Source organism: Prosopis cineraria, unplaced genomic scaffold (genome assembly GCF_029017545.1).
Source record: "Prosopis cineraria cultivar Desert tree isolate PC_DT_omini unplaced genomic scaffold, ASM2901754v1 PC6, whole genome shotgun sequence".
NCBI lineage: Eukaryota > Viridiplantae > Streptophyta > Magnoliopsida > Fabales > Fabaceae > Prosopis > Prosopis cineraria.
In genome coordinates this window covers 22,253,328-22,275,688 of record NW_026555337.1, presented here as the reverse complement: position 1 = coordinate 22,275,688, position 22,361 = coordinate 22,253,328, and the positions used below count along the sequence as shown (strand labels likewise).

The window sequence follows — 22,361 nt, the reverse complement described above, 5'->3', positions numbered from 1 at the left end:
CATGCGTGCATTTATTAAGCAGTGTGAACACTTTATTCTATTCTTATCATCTAAGATATCCTAGGATGATTAATTTGTTGTATCACGTCTAATATGATAGTAAAGATTTTTACTTATTTCCTTGGATATTTCTATTTCTTTAACATGTTGGCTTTTGGAAGCAATTTTTAACCACCAATGCTTATGAGTTATGATTGTACTCGAACAAGCTAATGAATATGCTAATATAATTAATACTCCTTCATGTCCCTATTATATAGCACCTTTAAAAAAAGATTCTTTAGTCTTTAATATAAGGATAATGGAGGGTTATTCATTATCATTTTCAATTTTACCCATGTTAAAAATTTAATTTTATGGTTGATCCTATATTGTATATTCCTCTCTTCCTATTTTCAATAGGGGTGAATTTGAATTTTTGTCATTTTAAGAGATATTTAATGAGTTAATTATCATTTGTTGGTTCCAATGAAATAATTGAAAACATCTTATAATAGAGATCGCGTGTGGAACATATATTGTCAAGCTTGCACAAGGGCCAAGCCTATAATATGTATGGGGATTATTTAATTGTTTTCCTGTGTCTAATAAATCTAACTGTTATTTTTTGAATTATACTTTTGGGATACTTAAATATCTTTTTATTTAAGGTTGATGGTTAAATCAATATTATGAAAATCTTTTTAAGCTTGGCAATTTTTTTGGGCGTGGATTTTTTGTAGTTATATAAGTATATGTATATATATATATATATGTTATGTAAAATAAAATAAAAGCCTTTTCCTTCCATTGGTATTTCCCTGTCAAATTCAATTTTTATTTCCAGTATCAAATGGTTCTTATTTCCAACAAATTGAAGAATATGCCTATACGGTCTCATTTCCAAACTTCATTGTAGGCCCCACCATCCCAAGATTATGACTAGTGGTGGCTACTGGTTACTACAAAGGTAGGCAATGTCACCTGAGTTGAGAAATTTCAACCATTAATCCACAGTTTTAAATGCATAAATATTCATCAATCCTCTTTAAAAGGTGTGCTTATGAATTTCTAAGCGCATATATATATAGTACAACCTTCTCCTCCTAACCACTTCATCAATCTAAGAAGCCTTGAACCTATCCAACATTCATTTCCCCTTCCTCATGTTCTCCCTACTTTGTCTCAAGGTTTGTTTCAATTTATGCCACACCAATCTTACTACGAATGATGAATTGGCACTACTTACTTTCAAGTTTTCTGTGAAGGACCCTTACCATCACTTGGCTAATTAGTCCAACTCTTCTTCCATTTGCAATTTGGGTTGGGTTTATGTGTGATGCTTACCATGAGAGAGTAATAGCCTTGAATCTTGGTGAGATGGGTCTCAAGGGAATGTTGCCCTCAAAAACTGGGAATTTGTCTTTTTTGGTTGAGCTTGACCTTCATAGTAATAACCTTTATGGTGAGTTGCCAAAAGAGTTGATCCAATTACACAAGCTACAAATTCTCAACTTGAGCTACAATGATATTCAATGGAGAAATTCCAACTTGGATTGGAAGCTTATTTATGCTTCAGCACTTCCATCTCCGTAATAATAGTTTTGGAGGTGTTATTCCTAAAAGCATATCCAATTTGTCAAAGTTAGACTTTGAACTGGAATGATAACTTTATTGAAGGATTCATTCCATTTGAGTTGAAAAACTTCAATGTCTGAAGATTTTACAGATTGCGGTAAACAAGCTTTCAGGAAAAATACCTCCAACTATTTCTATCTTATCCTCACTCGAGTTGTTGTCTTTGTCTTTCAACTCTTTAACAGGTATGTCTTGCATAATTATTGTGTTGTTAGCACTTCTTCCATTTTACAATGAGATAAATTTATTTTCTATTTGAAAATATTTTGCTCAACTTTAATGTATATTTCTGCATGCCTTAAGATAATATGCCTTATTATCAAAGTTAATTAATCTTCTTGGACGTAAATTTTTCACTTATGTTGGTCAGAAAAAATTTCATAAAATCAGCTTTGCAGATGCATCCTTCCCTATTCAAGTTAACTTCACCTTAGCAAATTAACATATTTGATATTTCTTTAATTTTTATTTTTAATTATATATTATTGGTGATAGTAAAATGTTCTTATTTGAGAAAGATGAATCGTCAAACGTTCTTTGAAGTCCTCTTTTAACTGCTAGATAATTTTTTTACGTTATATATTTTACATAATTCCTTCTCTAGTTATGTTATAAATTATTACTCATATAACATAATATGCTTTTTTATAAATTAAAAGCTTGCGTCAGAAATTTGCATATTGTTAGGACCTGTCTCAGACATTCTTTATCAAGATACATCGATTTCCTTTTTTATTTTTCCCCCTATTGGGTTCAAGAGCTTTATCTTTTTTTTTTTTTTTCCTTTTTGCTTTCTTTTCAATACAAGTTCGTAAGTTATAACTTGTCTAGAATAACTTCAAAAGAAACCATTCAAAAAATGCAGGAAAAACACAACAAAACAGTGCATTTTTTATTTTTATCTAATCATTTATGCACCATAATAAATGATTGCAATTTCAAAATTTGTATACTTATGCTAATGAATTGTTTTGTCCAATAATTTTTGGTTGATAATTAGCATTGAAAAGAGTTCAAATTAGCGGTTACATATAAAAATTTTTTGTTTGGTTTAAGAGCTTTTATTATTTTCTTATTTATTTTAAATACAAATTCAGTATTTATTATAACATAATCACAATAACTTCAAAAAATGCATTCATAAAATTATATTTATTACTTATTTTTCTTTTACTATAATCGTGTTATACAAGAGAACTCATAATAATGTTGTTTTTTCTTTATCATCACATTGTAGGAGATATTCCCAGAGCAATTGGTGCTCTCACAAAACTGAAAATAATATATCTAGGTGTTAACAAGTTGTCCGGCCAAATATCAAGGAATATTGAAAACTTGACAAAACTTCAACATCTACGGCTTGGTGAAAATAACATAGATGGTATACTTTCAACTAATCATAATGTGAAACTTTTCATCAATTTTGTGTTAATTTTTATTATCTAAGGGTGCAGATGAGATGAGAAGAAGGAAAGGAGAAAGGGGATTATGAGAAAATCCGGACCCCATAATTATATAAAAAATTAGTTTATAACTTTTAAAATTTGGTTGATAATTCTATCACCATGTTTGTAGTCTTACCATTTTTTCCCTTAAAAAGACTCTATTTCAGCCTCATAAATCTCAATGACATAATATATTTAGATTACATATGTTAAATTATGTCAAATTTTATAATTAAAATTTCGGTTAAATATTTAGATTAAATATTTTAAAGTATATCACATTTTCATGTATCCAAACTATTTTAGTCTTTTTGGTTGTTTTCACTTGGTTAATTACAAGAATTTCAAAACATAAAAAATTCAGAAAATATATAATGTTAATATGTGAATAGAAAGTAAAATTTGGATGGTCTAACATCTTATTCAACATTGATTTGTCCAATTTTGTTACTTATCAACCACAGTCAATTCTGCTCATTATTCTAAATATAGGAATTAGCGAATAGGAGAGAAGGGAGGATCCAATAAAGAATTAAAAAAAAGAAGAAGTTCTATAAAAGTCAGGGAAAATGAGGCAACATATCTCAAGTGATTGTGATAAGCACATGTGTCAAGTGCAATTAAATTCTTATAATTTTAATTAAAAGGAATAAGTTGGCATGGGACCAACTTCTGATTGGAGGTGGCCTAACATTGTTTGAGTTGGAAGCATCTAGTTTTGAGTTTTATAATTACTGTTGTGTTCCTGGGCTTTATAGAATGATTAGAGTGGCAATATGACATATATTGGGCTTTCTATGAACAAGAATTAATCTTTACCAAAAGAACACGCTGAAGCTATATCATATATATGCCAGTCACTGAAGTAAATCAAACATATATGCATATAGATAATTGCTGGTGCATAATAATATAAAACTTAAAACTACAGATACATATAAAAATAAACATATTAACAAAATATTAACTTTACAAAACTAAGTACTTCAATAAAAAAACATTGTAAATAATATAAAAACAATTGACATTTTAATGATTTAGGAGTGACCATGATATAAATTCAACGAACTTAATACTTTATTCATATTTTTATATAATAGTATATATATCATGCACCGTTTTCACCCACTTTGCACATAATAATTATTGTTAGTAATTGTAAATTTCTTTATCTATGTAATTTTTATTCAAATTTTTTTTGATTTCATATATATACATACATATATATATATATAGAAATTTTTTCATATTATTTATGAATCTTTTTTAGTGTAAAAAATATCCATTTATCTTTACTTTTGTTAATATTACTGAACCACCCTATAATTTTGAAAATATACACATTAATTTAAATTTTAACTATGTAGAAAATAGTTCATCAAAAATTCTAAAATACTTTTATTAATTAAGAAGGGCATCATAATCATTTTTTATTGGCAACTTGACAACACTTCATGTGCTTAGACCTCGGTAAAACTAACTTTTGACTTAAAATTGTTCAAACAATTACTGCTGAATATTTGACTTATAATTTTCATGTGTTCTTTGGGCTTTGACTAATTGTGTCCTTATTTGGGAGTTAGTTGCAATTCTTCGAATATCTTACTTTCTTAATATATGGTATTTTTTGGTAATTGGTCAAAGACTTGTACAAGCTGTCATTTTAGAGTCTTAACTTTCATTTCATTTGTTTACTTACTTGTGGGTTCAAAGTCTTCACTACAAAAAAAAAAAACAGACTTTTGACAGTGACAAAACATTGCTGCTAAAAGTTGTCGCTATAACAATCGTCACTAATAGTTTTTGGCAGCGACAATATAAGTAGACTTTTAGCGGCGACACAATAGTATTTTTGCCACTAAATGTCATTTTAGCGGCGATAAATTGTCGCCACCAAAACCTTTTTTTAAAAGAAATAATAATTTATTTTATGCCACATCACTCTATCACGTGTGCATTAAGTGATGCCACGTCACTTGCCATTTTGTGCCATATCATAGGCCACGTGTTCAACAAATGATGCCACATCAACTAGCTATCTCATGCCATGTCACATAATACGTGTGCACTTTCTCAAGCCACCTTATGTGCCATGCTACTATCTCGTGCCATATCACTTGCTATGTGTGTACCCCCTCAAGCCATCTCATGTGCTACGCCACCATCTCGTACCACATCACCTGCCATATGTGTGCCTTCTCAAGCCACCTCACGCACCACGACACATATTTGTTGCAAAATATAGCAAAGCCAAGGTTTGAACCTTTGATGTCTGTCACCTCCAAGCCTTAAGCCTCTCTTCTTTACCAGTTGAGTTGAAATGCACCTACAGTTATTATATGTGAAATTAAATATATATTATGTAACTGTATACACATATATCAAATAATATATTATTAAAAAGATATACATATATTATATTATATTTTCCATTATTAATATGACAAAATAATTTATATGAATATTTAAATTATAATTTTAATAAAATATTATTTTTCACCAGTAAATATTATTTTTTTAGGAAAATGAACTTAAAATAAACAATTTTTAAATATTAAATAATATTCTTATATACATTGTAATAAATTTTTAAATTATATTTTTATTTTTAAATGAAAATTATTAAGTATATAATTTATTTATAAATATGTATTATATTATTTTATGTTAAATATCTTTTACTTTTTTCTTCTCCATATTTTTCTCAAAAATTGATGAACTAAATGATTAAATTTTTATCTTCTCTCAAAATAGCTAAATGTTTCCCCCTCTTTTAATAAAAATATATTTTATCAATAATTTTTTAATATCTTAAAAAATTATTTTAATAACAAATTAATTTTAACCACATAAATTTTGTTAATAGTCATTTTGAATAATTTTGAAAATAAATACTAATAACTTTTACAATATATGATAATTACAAGAATCTCATATGTGGTCAATCTAGTTAATATCTAATCATCTTCAACCTCATAGCAAGGTGGATTTGAGTAGTTATTCATATTATTCTTAGTAATAATTAGTTATAAAAATGTTATCAGCAACTTCTTTTTTATAGCAATGAAAACCTAAATATACTAGGAGGAATTACATGAAATCCTCGTCTAAAAGCCATTACAGCTCAGTAGAAGAAGTAAACACTATATGTATATCAAGCTAAGCATCAAGTGCGCAAAATGCTAAATAGTCTACAATATCATTTGCATCTCACAACATCTATACAACTTTAACTTCCCAATGCCATTTATGTATTTGATTGTATGTGATAATTTATGTATAACTTAACCTAATTATAATTGAAGTAATAACCCATTAAGATTTTAATTTTTCATATTAAAATACTAGCTTAATAACATAATTCTTAAAAAAATATGAGCTATATATGTCTAAAAAATGATTATGAATAATATAAAATTAGAAATAATTTAATAATTAAACTTAGCATATTTTGATGATTACTTCTTTTGTTTTACATTCCTATATACAATTTATTTCTAATTCTATACATAAAATAAGAAATTTAATTTCATAAATATATTTTGAATAATTTTATTTAATTTCAAATTTTTAAAAAAATTCATAATTTTTTTAAAAAATTAAATTATAATTTTATAAATATTGCTGTCAAAAGTAGATTATATAAATTATTTTTTATAAAAATACTTTTGGTGGTAACAAATAGGCCAAAAGTAGATTATATTAATTATTTTTTATAAAAATACTTTTGGTGGTGACAAATGTCGCCATCAATAGTAGACTTTTAAAGGCGACAAATTAAAGTCATTTTTGGCGACGACTTTAATTTCTCACCGCTAAAAGTAAAGTTTTGGGGGTGACTTTTGTCACTACCAAAAGTGCAAAAGTTCACTTTTGGTGGTGACTATGATTTGTCGCTACTAAAAGTCTACTTTTGGCAGCGACTTTTTTAGTCGTGGCTAAAAATCGCCGTTAAAAGTCATATTTTTTGTAGTGGTTGTGTGTGAAATTTTGGTTTTAAATTTAAATGACTATCTAAAAGTAACCATCAATTATTGTTCTTTTAAGTGACGATGGTAAGGACATGTCTAAAGTGTAAATTTTGTTTTCTCTTAATTAATGCATAGGAGGAACTACCAACTTTTGATCTTATAATTGTTTTTGTAGGTTTGTGGGCTGTATAGATTGATTAATATGACTGTGTGTATTGGCATTTATATGAAACATAATCTTTGATGTAAAATACAAATGAGGAAAAGAGAATTTCATTCAAGTACTATATCGTCATATATATATATATATATATATATACATGGGCTGGCGACTAGAAATAAGGGTCCACAAGTTAGATTTGGAAAAAATGATTCATCATATATGGCACTTGTAGGATTAAGCCATCTTTCTTATGTCTTTATCACATATGTGGAAAATATTCTCAATAGGTATATCCGTGACCAATTTCTAATTCTATATCTCTAAGTATTATTATTATTATTATTTTGTAGGTGATTTGCCAGAAGGTATTGGAAAACTGGATATGCTTCAAGTGCTAGATCTTTATTATGATAATTTACAAGGTAATTTTTTCATCAAATTATGATACTCTAGCCACTATAGTTTTTTTTTTCACTCTTTAGTTGTTTTCTCAGTATTACTATGAACAACAATGCATTTTTCTTTTCCATCTTTTTTTTTATAAATTTGTGTTTGAGTGAAATTTCTTTTCTAACAATTCTTTAAACATAAAAATTATTCTTTAGTTTTGGTTGGCCTTTCTTTTCCAATAATATTAGAAATGCTGGTTAGGATGTCTTGTGGAGTATTTTGTTTGTTTGGAACACATGAAGCTCCATTTGAAGCAAGGAAAATGGATTTGCATTTGCAGTCTAAATGTAGTTAATTAATATCCATTTTCCGTCAAAATGTAGTTAATTAATATATTCAGTTAAAATGGATTTGCAGAATGACAGTATTATATCCACATCGATATTAAAATATGAAGTCTCCATCTCATTTGTTCTCTTGTAAGCGAGTTTAAAAAATAAAAAATATATAGAACTTCAATCTCTATTGTTTTATCAAATTTAATTAAATGCTGTTATTGTATATTGGTGACTTGGAGTATTGTGTAAAACTTAAAACTACAAATTAAATACATATAAAACATATTAACAACATAATAACTTTACAAAACTACGTACTTCAATAAAAAATTGTAAATAATATAAAAACAATTGACATTTAAATGATTTAGGAGTGACCATGATATAAGTTCGTGAAGTTAATACTTCATTCGTTTTTTATATAATAGTATATATATTATTGTTCGTGGTTGAACAACAAATACCAGCGTGCCAAAGACACTAAGTCTCAATAGATAATGAAAAGAGTTTTGAGTTCCTTTATCACAGTTCGCTCGGATATAAAAAGATAGAAGGCTTTGGTAGAACAAGTGTGTAATTTAATTGAAATGGAAAAGTTACAGATAATTTGTTGTAAACTTTATTAAGCTCCAGGGCCACCCTCTTTTATTACATTGGGCTTGACGTTTTAATTACTCAGCCCAACTAGCCTCGTGACCTATTTGAGCGGCGTTTCATATTCAACCCAAACAATTATAAACCATTTTCACCCATTTTCCATATAATAATTATTGTTAGTAATTGTAAATTTATTTATGTATGTAATTTTTTATTCAAAATGTTTGTGATTATATATATATAGAAATTTTTCATATTATTTATGATTCCTTTTTAGTGTAAAAAATATCCATTTATCTTTAATTTTATTAATTTTACTGAACCACCCTATAATTTTGAAAATATACACCTCAATTTTAATTTTAACTATGTAGAAAATAGTTCATCAAAAATTCTAAAATACTTTTTATTAATCAAGAAGGGCATCATAATCATTTTTTATTGTTCAAACTTCATGTGCTTAGACCTCGGTAAAACTAACTTTTGACTTAAAATTGTTCAAACAATTACTGCTGAATATTTTACTTAATTTTCATGTGTTGTTAGGGCTTTGACTAATTGTATCCTTATTTGGGACTTAGTTGTACTTCTTTCAATATCTTACTTTCTTAATATATGGTAGTTTTGGTAATTGTTCAAAGACTTGTACAAGCTCTCATTTTAGAGTCTTAACCTTCGTCTCATTTGTCTACTTACTTGTAGGTATTGTGTGTGAAATTTGGTTTTAAATTTAAATGATTATCTAGAAGTAACCATTAATTAGTTTTTTGTAAGTTATAATGGTAAGGACATGTCTAAAGTGTAAATTTTGCTTTCCCTTAATTAATGCATAAGAAGAACTAGCAGCTTTGGATCTTATAATTGGTTTTGTAGGTTTGTGGGCTTTATAGATTGATTAATGTGGCAGTATGTATCGGCATTTATACGAAGCATAATCTTTGATGTAAAACACAAATGAGGAAAAGAGAATTTTATTCAAGTGCTATATCATCATATATAAAAATATACATGGGCCGGCGACTTGAAATAGGGGTCCACGAGTTAGATTTGGAAAAAATGATTTATCATATCTGGACACTTGTAGGATTAAGCCATCTTTCTTGTGTCTTTATCACATACGTGGGAAATATTCTCAATAGATATATCCGTGACCAATTTGAATACTATATCTCTAAGTGTTAAATTTTTTTTTTTATAGGTGATATACCAGAAGGTATTGGAAAAATGGATGTGCTTCAAGAGCTATATTTTACTTATAATAATTTACAAGGTAATTTTTTCATCAAATTATAATACTCTAGCTACTATAGTTTTTTTTTTCACTCTTTAGTTGTTTTATTAGTATTACTATGAACAACAATGTATTTTCTTTTCCAACTTTTTTTTTGTTTATAAATTTTTGTTTGAGTGCAAATTTATTTTCTAATAATGCTTTAAACATAAAACTAATTCTTTAGTTTTGGTTGACCAAAAATTATTTTCTTTTCCAAGAGAAATGGATTTGCATTTATAGTCTAAATGTAGTTAATTAATATATTACAGTTAAAATGTATTTATAGAATGACAATATTAATATCCACATCGATATTAAAATATGAAGTCTCCGTCTCACTTGTTCTCTTTAAATTGTGAACGAGAGTTTAAAAAATACAAAAATATAGAACTTCAATCCCTATGGTTTTACCAAATTTAATTAAATGCTGTTATTGTATATTGGTGACTTGAAGTATTGTGTAAAACATTATTTCTTGATAATCATTTTGTACGTGATTAATTCTTTAGTTCTGTTTGGGCTAAATATGAAACGTTGCTCAAATAGGTCACCGGGCTAACTGGGCTAAGTAATTGATGTGTTAGGCCTAATATAAACGAAAGGAGCTGGCCCCGAAGCTCAATAAAGGCCACAAAAAGTAAATATGCCGAAATTTCGTCAACTGCAAATATTAGACCGTTGTCATGAAGAGACGATCTTATCTAATACGGAAATCTACACCCAAGTATTTCGCTAAAATGAGCTGGTTATCAAAATGGAGAGACCGCGCCATAAGTTTCATGAAAACCATGATTCTTTGGCAAAACGTGCTAAGGTTCAAGGAAAAGGCTTCCTATTCTGACACTATAAATAGGAGAAGGAAATACAGAAGAGAGTAGTTAACACTCAATTAAAGACTCGCAATTTTACATTCATTAGCCCTTTGTAATTTTTAGTTTTTAGTTTGTAATCGTTTTATATTTCAATAGAAATCATACACTTGTTCTACCAAAGCCTTATATCTTTTTATGTTTGAGTGAACTGTGGTAAGGGAGCTTGGGACCTTTTTCATCATCAATTGAGACTTAGCGTCTCTGGCACGCCGGGTATTTATTGTTCAGCCATGAACAAGTTCATATTTCAATCCATGTAAAACGTCTTGAAAAGGTTCAGCACATGTGAAAAAACGAATTTTTCTTTTCACATGGTCTATTATGCATCATGCCAAAACGTTCTAATAACTCTACAAATAAATTATTACATTATGAAATCATGATATACTTAATATTTGTGATATTTAAGTATTTTTAAACAAAATATATGTTCTTTGATTAATTCATTCCCACTCAAAACATCCCTCACTTTCCATTTACGATGCCTATAATGTGAATTGCATCCGCACGATTTAGTGCATCATCACTCTTAATGATGTGTTTTTTATGTTGTCATGTACGGAGGAGATATTCCCGAAACAATTTGCAAATTTACAAGTACGAAAATAACGACCTTAGATTTTAATTAATATTTTCTAGCTTTTTAAATAAATTTATCGGCACCTTTATTAGAAACATCTGTTTTTCCTTTTTGTCCTTCTACATTTGGGTTTTTTAATCATATCCCAAGCAATAATTCTAAGGAAATGTGTGATCTTCTAAATTTAGAAATTAAATATGAACCCAGTCACATCAGTGCCCATGGTTTTCTTTGTCTTGCTTTCTACTTGCTGGAGTTTTGGTGCTCTTGAAAGCAATATGGAAACCACTATATACATTTATATCTTCACTATCTTTGGTCATTATACATTAGATCTCCCTCAACTACATATTCAGATTTGTGGTTCACATGCACAATAATTGTGTTGTGAAATTTGCAACACTGTGGTGCCCATCAAATAGAGAAGTGTTACTCTGTTTACCTCTGTTTTTTTGGGCTAGAAAACAAAGGTAAGCATATAATATCATTCTGAATTCCATGAAGATTTGGCCTTCCGACTCCATTCATGCTCTTTTCTTTTGAGTCTCTCGATAGCTTTTTAATTTTCTTCTTTATTTTTCACTTATTTTGATGAAGGTTTTTTCTTTTAATTCTCCTTATAGAGATTAGAGCTATTGAACGAATAGGTTATGTGTTGTTTTTGTCTTTCTTCTTGTGAGCAACTCCCTTTTTGTTTTCCACATCATCACTTTTTTTAATACAGCTAGGACTTCTCTTTCCCTCATTGCTTGTTTAGAATGCTAAATTTTGGGGCAAAATCAAAGAAAAAGAATTGTGTGATGATGTTGAATATATAAGTTTTTTTTTAATAAAGTTTGTCTAAAGTGAAATTTTTTGTTGATTTATAGAATCTTTTTCCTTGTGACAAACATTATTTTAATTTTGACTTGGACTCTTTAAAATGAGTCCAAGCCTATGCCCTACAAACAAATTAGGTCATGTTTGCTTACTAGAATATAATGAAATGAAATTGATTAAAAAAATTAAGATAAAAAATGAATTCAATTATCTTTTCCCCCATGGTAAGTATAATAAAACTCATTAATATATACTACAAATATGAGAATCATTGCACTCTTCAAAAATCTCATGAATAATGATTCCAAACCTCATAAACTAAATTACTCCTCCCCCTTTTGAATATGCTTACCTATCCCCTTTTATCATCTTATTTTTACTTCTATTTTTTCAATCCATTCCATTCCATTTTAGTGTAGTAAGAAAATGTGACCTTAGTTCTTAAAATTGTTCATTAAATTTATGATTCTAATTCTTTTTATTGTAAATATAATTGTAAATAGGTGAATCTGCTGAAAGTTATATTTTACATAAATATTATATAGACCCTCATTAGAATTTCATATTGGAGAGATAATATTCGAAACATGTATATATATATATATATTAATGTTGAATTGTTAGTGTCACCATCTTGAGAAATTCCATTAATCTAAAATAGATTTCACCAAAAAAAAATTAATATGTGAATTTGAACGCTGGTTTTGGTTGACAATGAAGGATTCATGTACACTAAAAGCCAATAATCAAAATTTAAATATACGAATGACATGTATTTTGACTATGAAATAAGTCTCTAACTGCCATTGTGCTGGTAAAATTCTTTCACTCTTTCCATGAATTTTTTTTTTCAGTTTAATATATATAGGCTCTAACTTTTATTTGCCAGCACTATTGCATGGACCAAAATTTGTTATGTTATTTGAAACTTGGGGTCTAAGAGTGTTCATCATAACATTTTCCTTTTTATTTTTTAACTTTCTTTTATATAAACATTTTTTAGTAAAAATATTAAATTCATTTATTAGAAAAGGCCAATGTTGGGGGGAAACTTATTAATAATTAAGAGACCTAAAAGGGTCTCAAATTAGTTTTATACTTTCTGCACAGTATCCTAATTCTAAAATTAAGGATGATTAAGTTATTAATAATTTATGTTGGAATATTAGAATATTAAATGATTGGTTGTAATTACTTAGTCATTGATTACCCTAAAATCTATATAAAAGGCGTCACACTCCAGTAGAAGTTAGGAAGGTTGAATCCTATATCAAGAGGGAGGTTAACTTGGTCCTCACCTTATTATTTCACCTCAAAGTGGTTTTGAGGTTTGGTGTAAATCCCTCATGTGACGGATTATCTTGTTGTATTTTCAATCATAATCATCTTCATTTTCTTCTTTGTTAATTCTTTTTTGTTTTTGGTAAAACTCCTTGTTAAGTCTTTATTTTCTCTATTCAACTCTTTACTAGTCTTGACAATTTCAAAAGCTATTTTACTATCACAATTATATGTTTATTTGATAAATATAAGCGGTTTTAAATTTTTAATTAAATCTTTTTTTTATTAATGTCTTTATCCATATAAGGGTTTGAACCCTTTACCTCCTCATACTCCACCTATCCTTACCAGTTACCGTTTGAGATAACTTTGGTTTTTTCATCTATACATATTAGTTTCAATACCTTAATAAATTAAAAGTTTTCTGAAATAAATTTGTATTTCATCATACAGCAATTTAAACTAGCTGTTGGCTTGTTTTGTTGCATTAAGTTTAAGGGTAGTCAAACTATCCAAAGCTAAATAATATGACTTTCCAAAATAATTTATGTTCACAAAAAAATATTTTGGTTGCAAAAATTTTTACTATAAAATATTTGCAGATCAATTCAACCTCTTAAAAATACTAGAATAAAATTTTTGTTTGAATGAAATACAAATGATGTAGAGGTAATAAGTTTTTGCATTCCTTCAAACAGAAAAAACAAGAGCCAAATTTTAAAACATGGTCGCTTTCCTTCAAGATATACGTCTTGATCAAAATAATTTACACGGTAATTTTTCTTCAATTTATGATGTTCTAGCTATATTTTTTCTTTTTCAGTTGTTTTCTCATTATTACTATGAAAAACAACGTATTTTCTCTTCCTATTTTTCCTTTTGTTTATAAATTTGTGTATGTATAAAATTTTATTTTCGAACAATTCTTTATGCATATAAATAAGTATTTAGTTATTTTTAATTTTCGGGATGCTTTTTAGAACGTCTTGTGGAGTGAGAAAAAAGGATTTGCCACCAAATTTTGTTCTCTAATCTCATGAATAGCATTGCCTTTCTGGTCAAAAAAGAATTAATTAATATATTAGAGTTGAAATGTACTTACTGGGTGATATTATTAATATCAACATCAAATGTTAAAATATGAAGTCTCTATCTTGCTTGTTCCATTTAAATGGCAAAGGAGGACGAAAAATGGAAAATATATAACTTTATTCCCTATAATTTTACCAATTTTAACTTTGATGTGGCAATGAATGCTATCATTATATATTAGCGTAGTGCATAAAACTTTTTTTATATATAATCATTTTATATGAGATTAATTCTTTACTTCACGTTCATTCTATATACATTTATTGAAGAGGTTCGGTGCTAGTGCAGAGTGTCATAACCACACTGTTTTTTTCTTTTTTTTTTTGGCTTTTCACAAAGTTTGTTGGACATCATCACAATCAATTTTCTGATAACTTATCTACTAGTTATTACATTATGAATTCATGATTTTAGTTATAGTTAGTTTTAGTAATGTGTTGGGATGTCTTCTCTTTAGGAGCATCTAAGTTCTTTTTTCTTCAAATTATGATTTTCTAACTAGAAGCTTCTTTTTTTAGATTATTTTCTTAGAATTACTATGAACAAGATGCATTTTATTTTTCATTTTCACCTTTAGTTTTATTATAAGTTTTTTTATTCGCAAATTTCTTATTTCAATAATTCGTTATGCATAAAAATAATTCTTTAGTTATTGTCTATTGTAGTGATGCTAGCTAGGGCATGCCTCTTGTAGTTTGGGGAGCCAATTTTCTAGAAGATTTTTTTTAAAAAAAAATACATTCATTTGTTGATTTATGGAATCTTTGTCTTTGCTACAAACATATTTATAATTTTAACATGGACTTCTTAAAATGAGTTGAAGCCAATGCCCTACAAGTTAATGCTTCAACTTGTTTATAAATTTATGATTCTGATTCGTTTTATGGTATAGATATAATTTATATAGGTGAATTTGTTGAAAGTTATACCTTTACATAATTATTATATAGACCCTCATTAGACTTTCATATTGGATATAATATCTGAAATGTGTGTGTGTGTGTATATATTATTGTTGAAGAACTGTAAGTGTCACATCATTATCATATGTCATATTTGTTAAATTGAGATAAAAAAGGTTTTTCGGCAAGATATAAAAGCAAGTTTAAGTTTACTACTTAACCCCGTAGTTTTTTGTTTGCCAAAAAATGAATAATACCATCTGGAAAAATTCCTTTCATCCAAAATAGAAAAGATGTGATTTGACCAAAAAAAATTCAATACGTGAATTTCAATGCCTATTTTCGTTGACAATGTAGGATTTACATATTCCAAAATCCAATAAGCAAAATCTATAAATACAAGTGATATATTTATGTTGACTATGAAATTAGTTATTATATATAAGATGAGTTGCTTTTGAATATTACAACTTTGATCGTAATTGTGGTAATAACAATCTTGCGGTCTATTAGCTTTAATTGCCATTTACACAGAACAAAATTGTTAAGATAATTTTATTTGAAATAGAATTATAAAAAAAACTGCAACTTCATAATTGGGGTCCAGGAGCATTATAACCTTTTCTCTTTTTATTTTGTAACTTCAGCTTTTAGTTAAAATATTAAATTCATTATGAGCAAATGCCAATGCTGGAGGCAAACTCATTAATGAGAAAGCCAAGAGTCCCAAATTGGCTTTCATACTTCATGTACACTATCCTAATTCTGAAATTGAGGAGGAATAAGTTATCAATAGCTTCAAAAGTTACCTTAACATTTTCTTTTAATTTCCTCTTTTGTTTCCAACTTCAAGAGTTATATTTTGATGGATTACACTAAATTTGATGGGTCTTATATGTATATATATAACATTGCAGGAGGTATACCCAAACAAATTGGTAATCTTAAAAGTCTAAAACTTTTATTTTTAGACAACAATAAGTTTTCTGGCCAAATATCATCAACTATCTCCAATATATCTGAGCCACAAGAGATTGATTTAAGTTGGAATAATTTGTTGGAAGGCATTCCCTCAAATATATGTCATGGCCTTCCAAATTTACAAGTTTTGCATCTTCAAGCCAACAAATTATTTGGAGCTATACCATTTGGTTGGACACAATGCAAGGAGCTCAAACAGTTAGATTTAGCGATCAACTTTTTCACAGGAACGTGCTACCCGCTATGCCAAATCTCTAAATTCAATCTTGCCAAATATATTTTGATTGCATTCTTATGAATTGGACATTGGTGTTGATCATAACCATTAAACAAATTAGACTTCCTTAATTTCCATTTAAATCAAAATTTTCCTTGACAATCAATTTATATTTATATATAAAAAAAAAACAACTCAGGAGCCGCCCACATATTTTGGAAATAAGCGTAAAGTAAAATAAAAATTGGGCATTATTTTTTATTAAATATAAATTCTGCTTTTTCTTAGAAAGGCTTTTATCAGGCTTCACAACCTAGCACCCCGTTTTCATGTTCCACCCTCCCTTATATATATATATATATATATATGAGAAAGTAAGACCCAGTTGGATCAACTTCAAATTCTGGTATTTATATTCATTAATGTTTCTAAAATTGCAATCAAATCCTAATACGCCAAAACTGTAGTTTGGTAGTTGACTATGGTTCTCATAATGGGAGGGAACATGCTTAGCAATTTGGTTGTTCTTTCTTCCTTCTTGCATCTGGGTCATCGTTTGGAGTTTGAAAAGTATCTCAATTCTAGGTATGTTTTAACAGTTTAATAAGTTATATATAACTGCTTTTACCAAAATATATATATATATATATATATAACTGCTAAAATTATTTTTTCAATTTTTTTATTTTCTTTTTACTTTTGCAGTCTCATAGAAAATCAAGCTCTTTGATGCAGTATATTTTCTTTACTTTGTGAACCCAATTATTACAAGAATATTTTTATTTGTTGTCTTTACACAAATTTCTCATATTTTAAGAGAGTGGAACAAGAAAAAAAGTTTCAAGTGCGTTTGTATTCTTTTTTTTTTCTTTTGGGGGCTGTTTGTTGAAGATTAAAAAATAAGTGATTTTCATATAGTTTAAATATTTATAAAAATAGATTTATCTTGGAAAGATTTTATAGAAAGGATTTATTATTTCATGTTCGTTTACAATAATAAATATGATAGTTGTTTAATTATTTTAGATTTTATGATATCTTTGTGGATCTCTATGTACAAAAAATAATTTACTGTTTATTTATTTTAAAATTTTATAATTTTTTCATGTATCTCCACATTTTTTTATGGAATTCTCTCTCAGCTATTTTATCATATTAGAGTTAATTAATATATTAGAGTTGAAACGTATTTATTGGGTGAGAGTATTAATATGAACATCAATATTAAAACATGAAGTCTCTATCTCACTTGTTCCCTTTAAATGGTAAACGAGAATTAAATAATGGAAAATATAGAACTTCATTCCCCATAATTTTACCATTTTAATTTTAATATGGCAATAAATGCTAACATTATATATTAATCTAGTGCATAAAACTTTGTTTCTATATAATCGTCTTGTATGAGATTAATTCTTTAACCCATGTTCATTGTTCTAGTTATTACATTATGAATTCATGACTTTAGTTATTGTTAATTTTAATGATGTTGGTTGTTGGGATGTCGTCTCTTCAGGGGCATCAAAGTTCATTTTTCTTCATATTACAATGTTCTAACTAGCAACTTCTATTTTAAGATTATTTTCTTAAAATTACTATGAAGACGATGCATTTTATTTTTCATCTTCACCTTTTTTTTATTATAAGTTTTTGTATTCATGAAATTTCCTATTTCAATAAATGTTTATGCATAAAAATAAGTCTTTGGTCATTTTCAAACCATGACTTTTCTTGTGGTTATGTCATCATTAGTTGTTATTGGTAAAGGTGATATTTGAGATTTCAAAATTATGAGCTTTTAAATGCCAGCAGTAAAATCTCTCATCGCGGATACAGCTAATTAACTATAACAATTTATTGGAGTAGAAACGTACTTCTTCCAATAACAATAGTTTGCAATTTTAGTTTTAATTTACATAATTTTTTTCAAGGTAAAGTTGTTATTATGTGTAAGGTTAGAACTTTAGATATATACTACTTAATGTTCTTCTTCAACATTCATTTACCCCATTTTATTTAATATTAAACACAAGTATATCCTTAACATTTAATTTATAAACAAGAAAGCAACAAAAATAATAATCGTGATATAGCCTACAGGTGTATTTTAATTTATCAAAGTTATATATATATTGTGTGAAACAAATATACTATCTTGAATGATTTGCTAAAAGTAGTTATGATATTATTATAGGTGATTTCCCCGTAATATCCCCTTAATTCTACAAAAGCCTATTTTTGTTATCATATATTGGAAGAGAAACTGTGGGAGATATTCTAAAAATCAATCATCTTGCAAATGTGAAAAGTATATACTTTACTACATGTCTTTAACTTGTCTTGCCACATCATCGAAGAACCATTGAAAACTTAAATATTCCTTTCCATGGCATTGCTTGAGATGACTTTTCTAAATGACATGTCGTGTGATATTTTCCCTAAGCCTATTTATTAGGAAAAAAAATGGTGATTTAATACTTTAGGGTCATACGTGACTTTCAGGTCATATACCAAAAAGGCGTTGGAAACTTGGCTATGCTTCAAGGGTTATGATATGCTATCTCAGTAACAATAATTTTCAAGGTATTTTTTCATCAAATTAGGATATGCTAGCCACTCTGTCTATGTTACTTTTCATAGGCCCTGCTATGAGAGCCAATGCATTTCTCTTTCTTTCTTTTTTCTTGAACTGCGTCCTACTCTTTTGGTGTCTTTTTGTCGTTTTGTCTTTTTTTCTTTTGTTATCACATTTTAGGATATGTTTCTAAAGGGATTAGTGATTGTCAATATTAGAAAATTATATACTTGGATTCTGGTAAGCTTTTAACCGTCAAAACGATAAAAATATATTCAAAGACTTTGCTGCCCACGTTAAACATGTTTTTTTCAAAATAAAGAAAAGGTAAAATAATCAACAGCTCAATAGTCTCTATTTTAATATCATTTTCTTTTTCAAAATGGTTTTCTTTGTATCATCTGAAAGAACTATATTTCTGCTTTTTTCTTTATCATATAAAAGGAGATATTTATAATGAAATTTTGGTGTTCGAAAATTATAAAAATATGAGCTCAGGTGCTAATAAGCTTTCATCAGTTGCGTTTTATAATATGTGAAAATTACTAACAAAGATTGGTTCAATTAGTAATGATTTGGCCTATAACCCACAAGGTTGTGAGATTAAATACCACAGCCAATGTCACATTGCTGGTGGGTGCAATCTGTGAGTGCTCTTTGTGCCTAAAAGTATATCTTAACCCTGGTGAGCCCTCAAAAACTAATTCATCTAAAAACTTTTAACCAAAAAATTAATGTGGAAGTTGAATTTTTTTTATTTTAGTGACAGTTATTTGTAAGGATGCCTGCTGCCAAATGTATCTCGTATTTTTAAAATTTTAAAAAGAACATTGTCTTTTAGTTTCATTTCAATAAATTATATCGTTAGAAATTTAATGTGTCATCATTTGCCTTCAAATACATTTTGGTGGATATAAATTGTATAAAATATGTCTTCACAAAACAATTGTATGAAAAAAATTTAAAATTCTTATAATTTTCAACAATTGAATATACAAGGTCTATAATCCTTTATAAAGTTACCCTCACTTTTATAGATGCCATTGATATTCAAATAATTTAAAAATTTATGAAATCAACAAACTTAAAATAAAATTTTTGTTTGAATAAATTACATGCAATGTAGAGGTAGAGTTCTGTAATGCATTCGTTAAAATAGAAAAATTAACAATATATAGCCAAAATTTAAAACTTTTTCCTTTTTTTCACTATCAGCCAACGAAAATTAAATAAATGAAACAAAACAAAACCGTCGCTATATATTGAGGTAGCAGACATGTCATCACCAAAAAAAAAAAAAACAAACAAACAATAGGGGATCTAGATGCCATGTTTTCACACATCTACACTCATTGCATTTAAAAACAAAAACTATATTTTTTTGGTGAACTCTAAAAAAAATATTAAAAAACCATATTTTAATTGCACTTTATATATGTTTTGGGATTGATATTGTAAAACAAATAAAAAAAAAACTGACATGTTTATCTATGAAGTGAACCTAAAATTCAGCACGATCTTATCATTGACCCAACAATAAGGTGAGGATCATATATTTGTCTAATTAATTATATATTTTTATTTTCTTTTCCTTAATTTTTGTATTAACTTAGACTAACTTTACCTAAATCTAAAACAATACTTTTGCTTTCAGGTTCAATACCTACAGAATTAGACAATCTTTATAAGCTTGAGCAGCTTACGTTGGGCAATAACAACTTGAGGGGTTCTATTCCATTGGAAATTCTTAACATATCAGCTTTGCAAATGTTGGGTCTTCCAAATAATACTTTATCAGGTAGTCTTCCATCAGATTTTGGATGTGGTCTTCCTAATCTAGAAGAGCTACTTTTATGGGGCAACAAACTTTCTGGAAGAATCCCAAATACAATTTCCAATGCCTCTAAGCTGACCATTTTAGGATTGTCAACAAATAATTTCATAGGGGTTTTACCAACTACACTTGGGGATTTAAGATACTTGGAATACCTCCGAATAAAAAATAACAATTTAACCACATCAGATGCTTCCAATTCTAAAACCAACATTATTACCTCATTGACTAATTGCAGACATTTGAAAATTCTGGTCCTCTCAGCAAATCCATTGTATATAAAACTTCCTAAGTCCATTGGAAACTTCTCTGATTCTCTACAAGAGTTGGACATTGTTTCTTGTGGTATTAATGGTAACATTCCATCAGAAATAGGGAATCTTACTAATTTGATAAAACTTTCTTTGGATCAAAATGTTTTGAATGGACCAATTCCAACAACGATTGGCAGCTTACAAGCTCTTCAATTTTTGAGTCTTGAAGGAAATGACTTGCATGGCTTAATTGTTCATGAGCTTTGTGAAATCAAACCACTTGGCTATCTACATCTAAACCAAAACAAGTTTTATGGAGTAATGCCACCTGTTTAAGAAATCTTTCATCTTTAAGGGGATTTCACTTGTGCTCTAATAACTTGGCATTAGAGATACAATCTTCCTTCTGGGATTTGAAAGATATATTGCAAGTAAACTTGTCTTCCAATCATTTTGTTGGGGGTCTTGATCAAGGGTTGAGAACTTAAAAGCTCTTATCTCATTAGATTTATTTAAAAATCATATTTCAAGTATCATTCCAACAACTATTGGTGGCTTGCTTAATCTGCAGATTCTCTCTTTAGCACATAATGAATTGCAAGGAAGTATTCCTATATCATTTGGGAATTTGCTAAGCATAAAAAAATTTAGACCTTTCCCAAAATAATTTGTTTGGGGAGATTCCTAAATCTTTGGAGTTTCTCTTTGATCTTAAGTATGTCAATCTCTCTTATAAAAAACTCCAAGGAGAGTTAAAATTTTGAGTCCTAAATCTTTTATGATAAATAAAGCTCTTTGTGGTCCGCGGCAACTCTTAGTACCTCCATGCAAAAAAGAAACAGAAAAAAGATCAATGACAAAATTGCTTTTGTTGAAATGGTTATTACCCATAATTGTGTCAATAATTTTTGTTGTCTCAACCACTATCCTTTTAAGACATAAACATCAAAATTCAAGGGATCTAGTTGAAAGGGATTTATCAACTTTAGAAGTGCCAAGAAGGATTTCTTACTTTGAAATCCAAGAGGCAACAAATGGATTTGATGAGAGTAACATACTTGAAAGGGGCTCCTGTGGTTCTATGTTCAAAGGAAAGCTTTCCAGTGGAATGATTGTTGGAGTTTAGATCTTCAATTTTGATTCCCAAGTAATGTTAAGGA

The 22,361-nt window shown here is 28.1% G+C and overlaps 1 protein-coding gene across 1 annotated transcript; it reads left to right on the top strand.

Moving 5' to 3' along the window:
- Nucleotides 1–1,311: 1,311 nt before the first annotated feature.
- On the top strand, nt 1,312–21,537 carry LOC129313999 (probable LRR receptor-like serine/threonine-protein kinase At3g47570). Its single transcript, XM_054957381.1, has 3 exons — nt 1,312–1,444; nt 2,855–2,998; nt 20,768–21,537. The coding sequence occupies exons 1-3, from the start codon at nt 1,312–1,314 to the stop codon at nt 21,535–21,537; spliced, it is 1,047 nt and encodes a 348-aa protein (XP_054813356.1).
- Nucleotides 21,538–22,361: the final 824 nt, after the last annotated feature.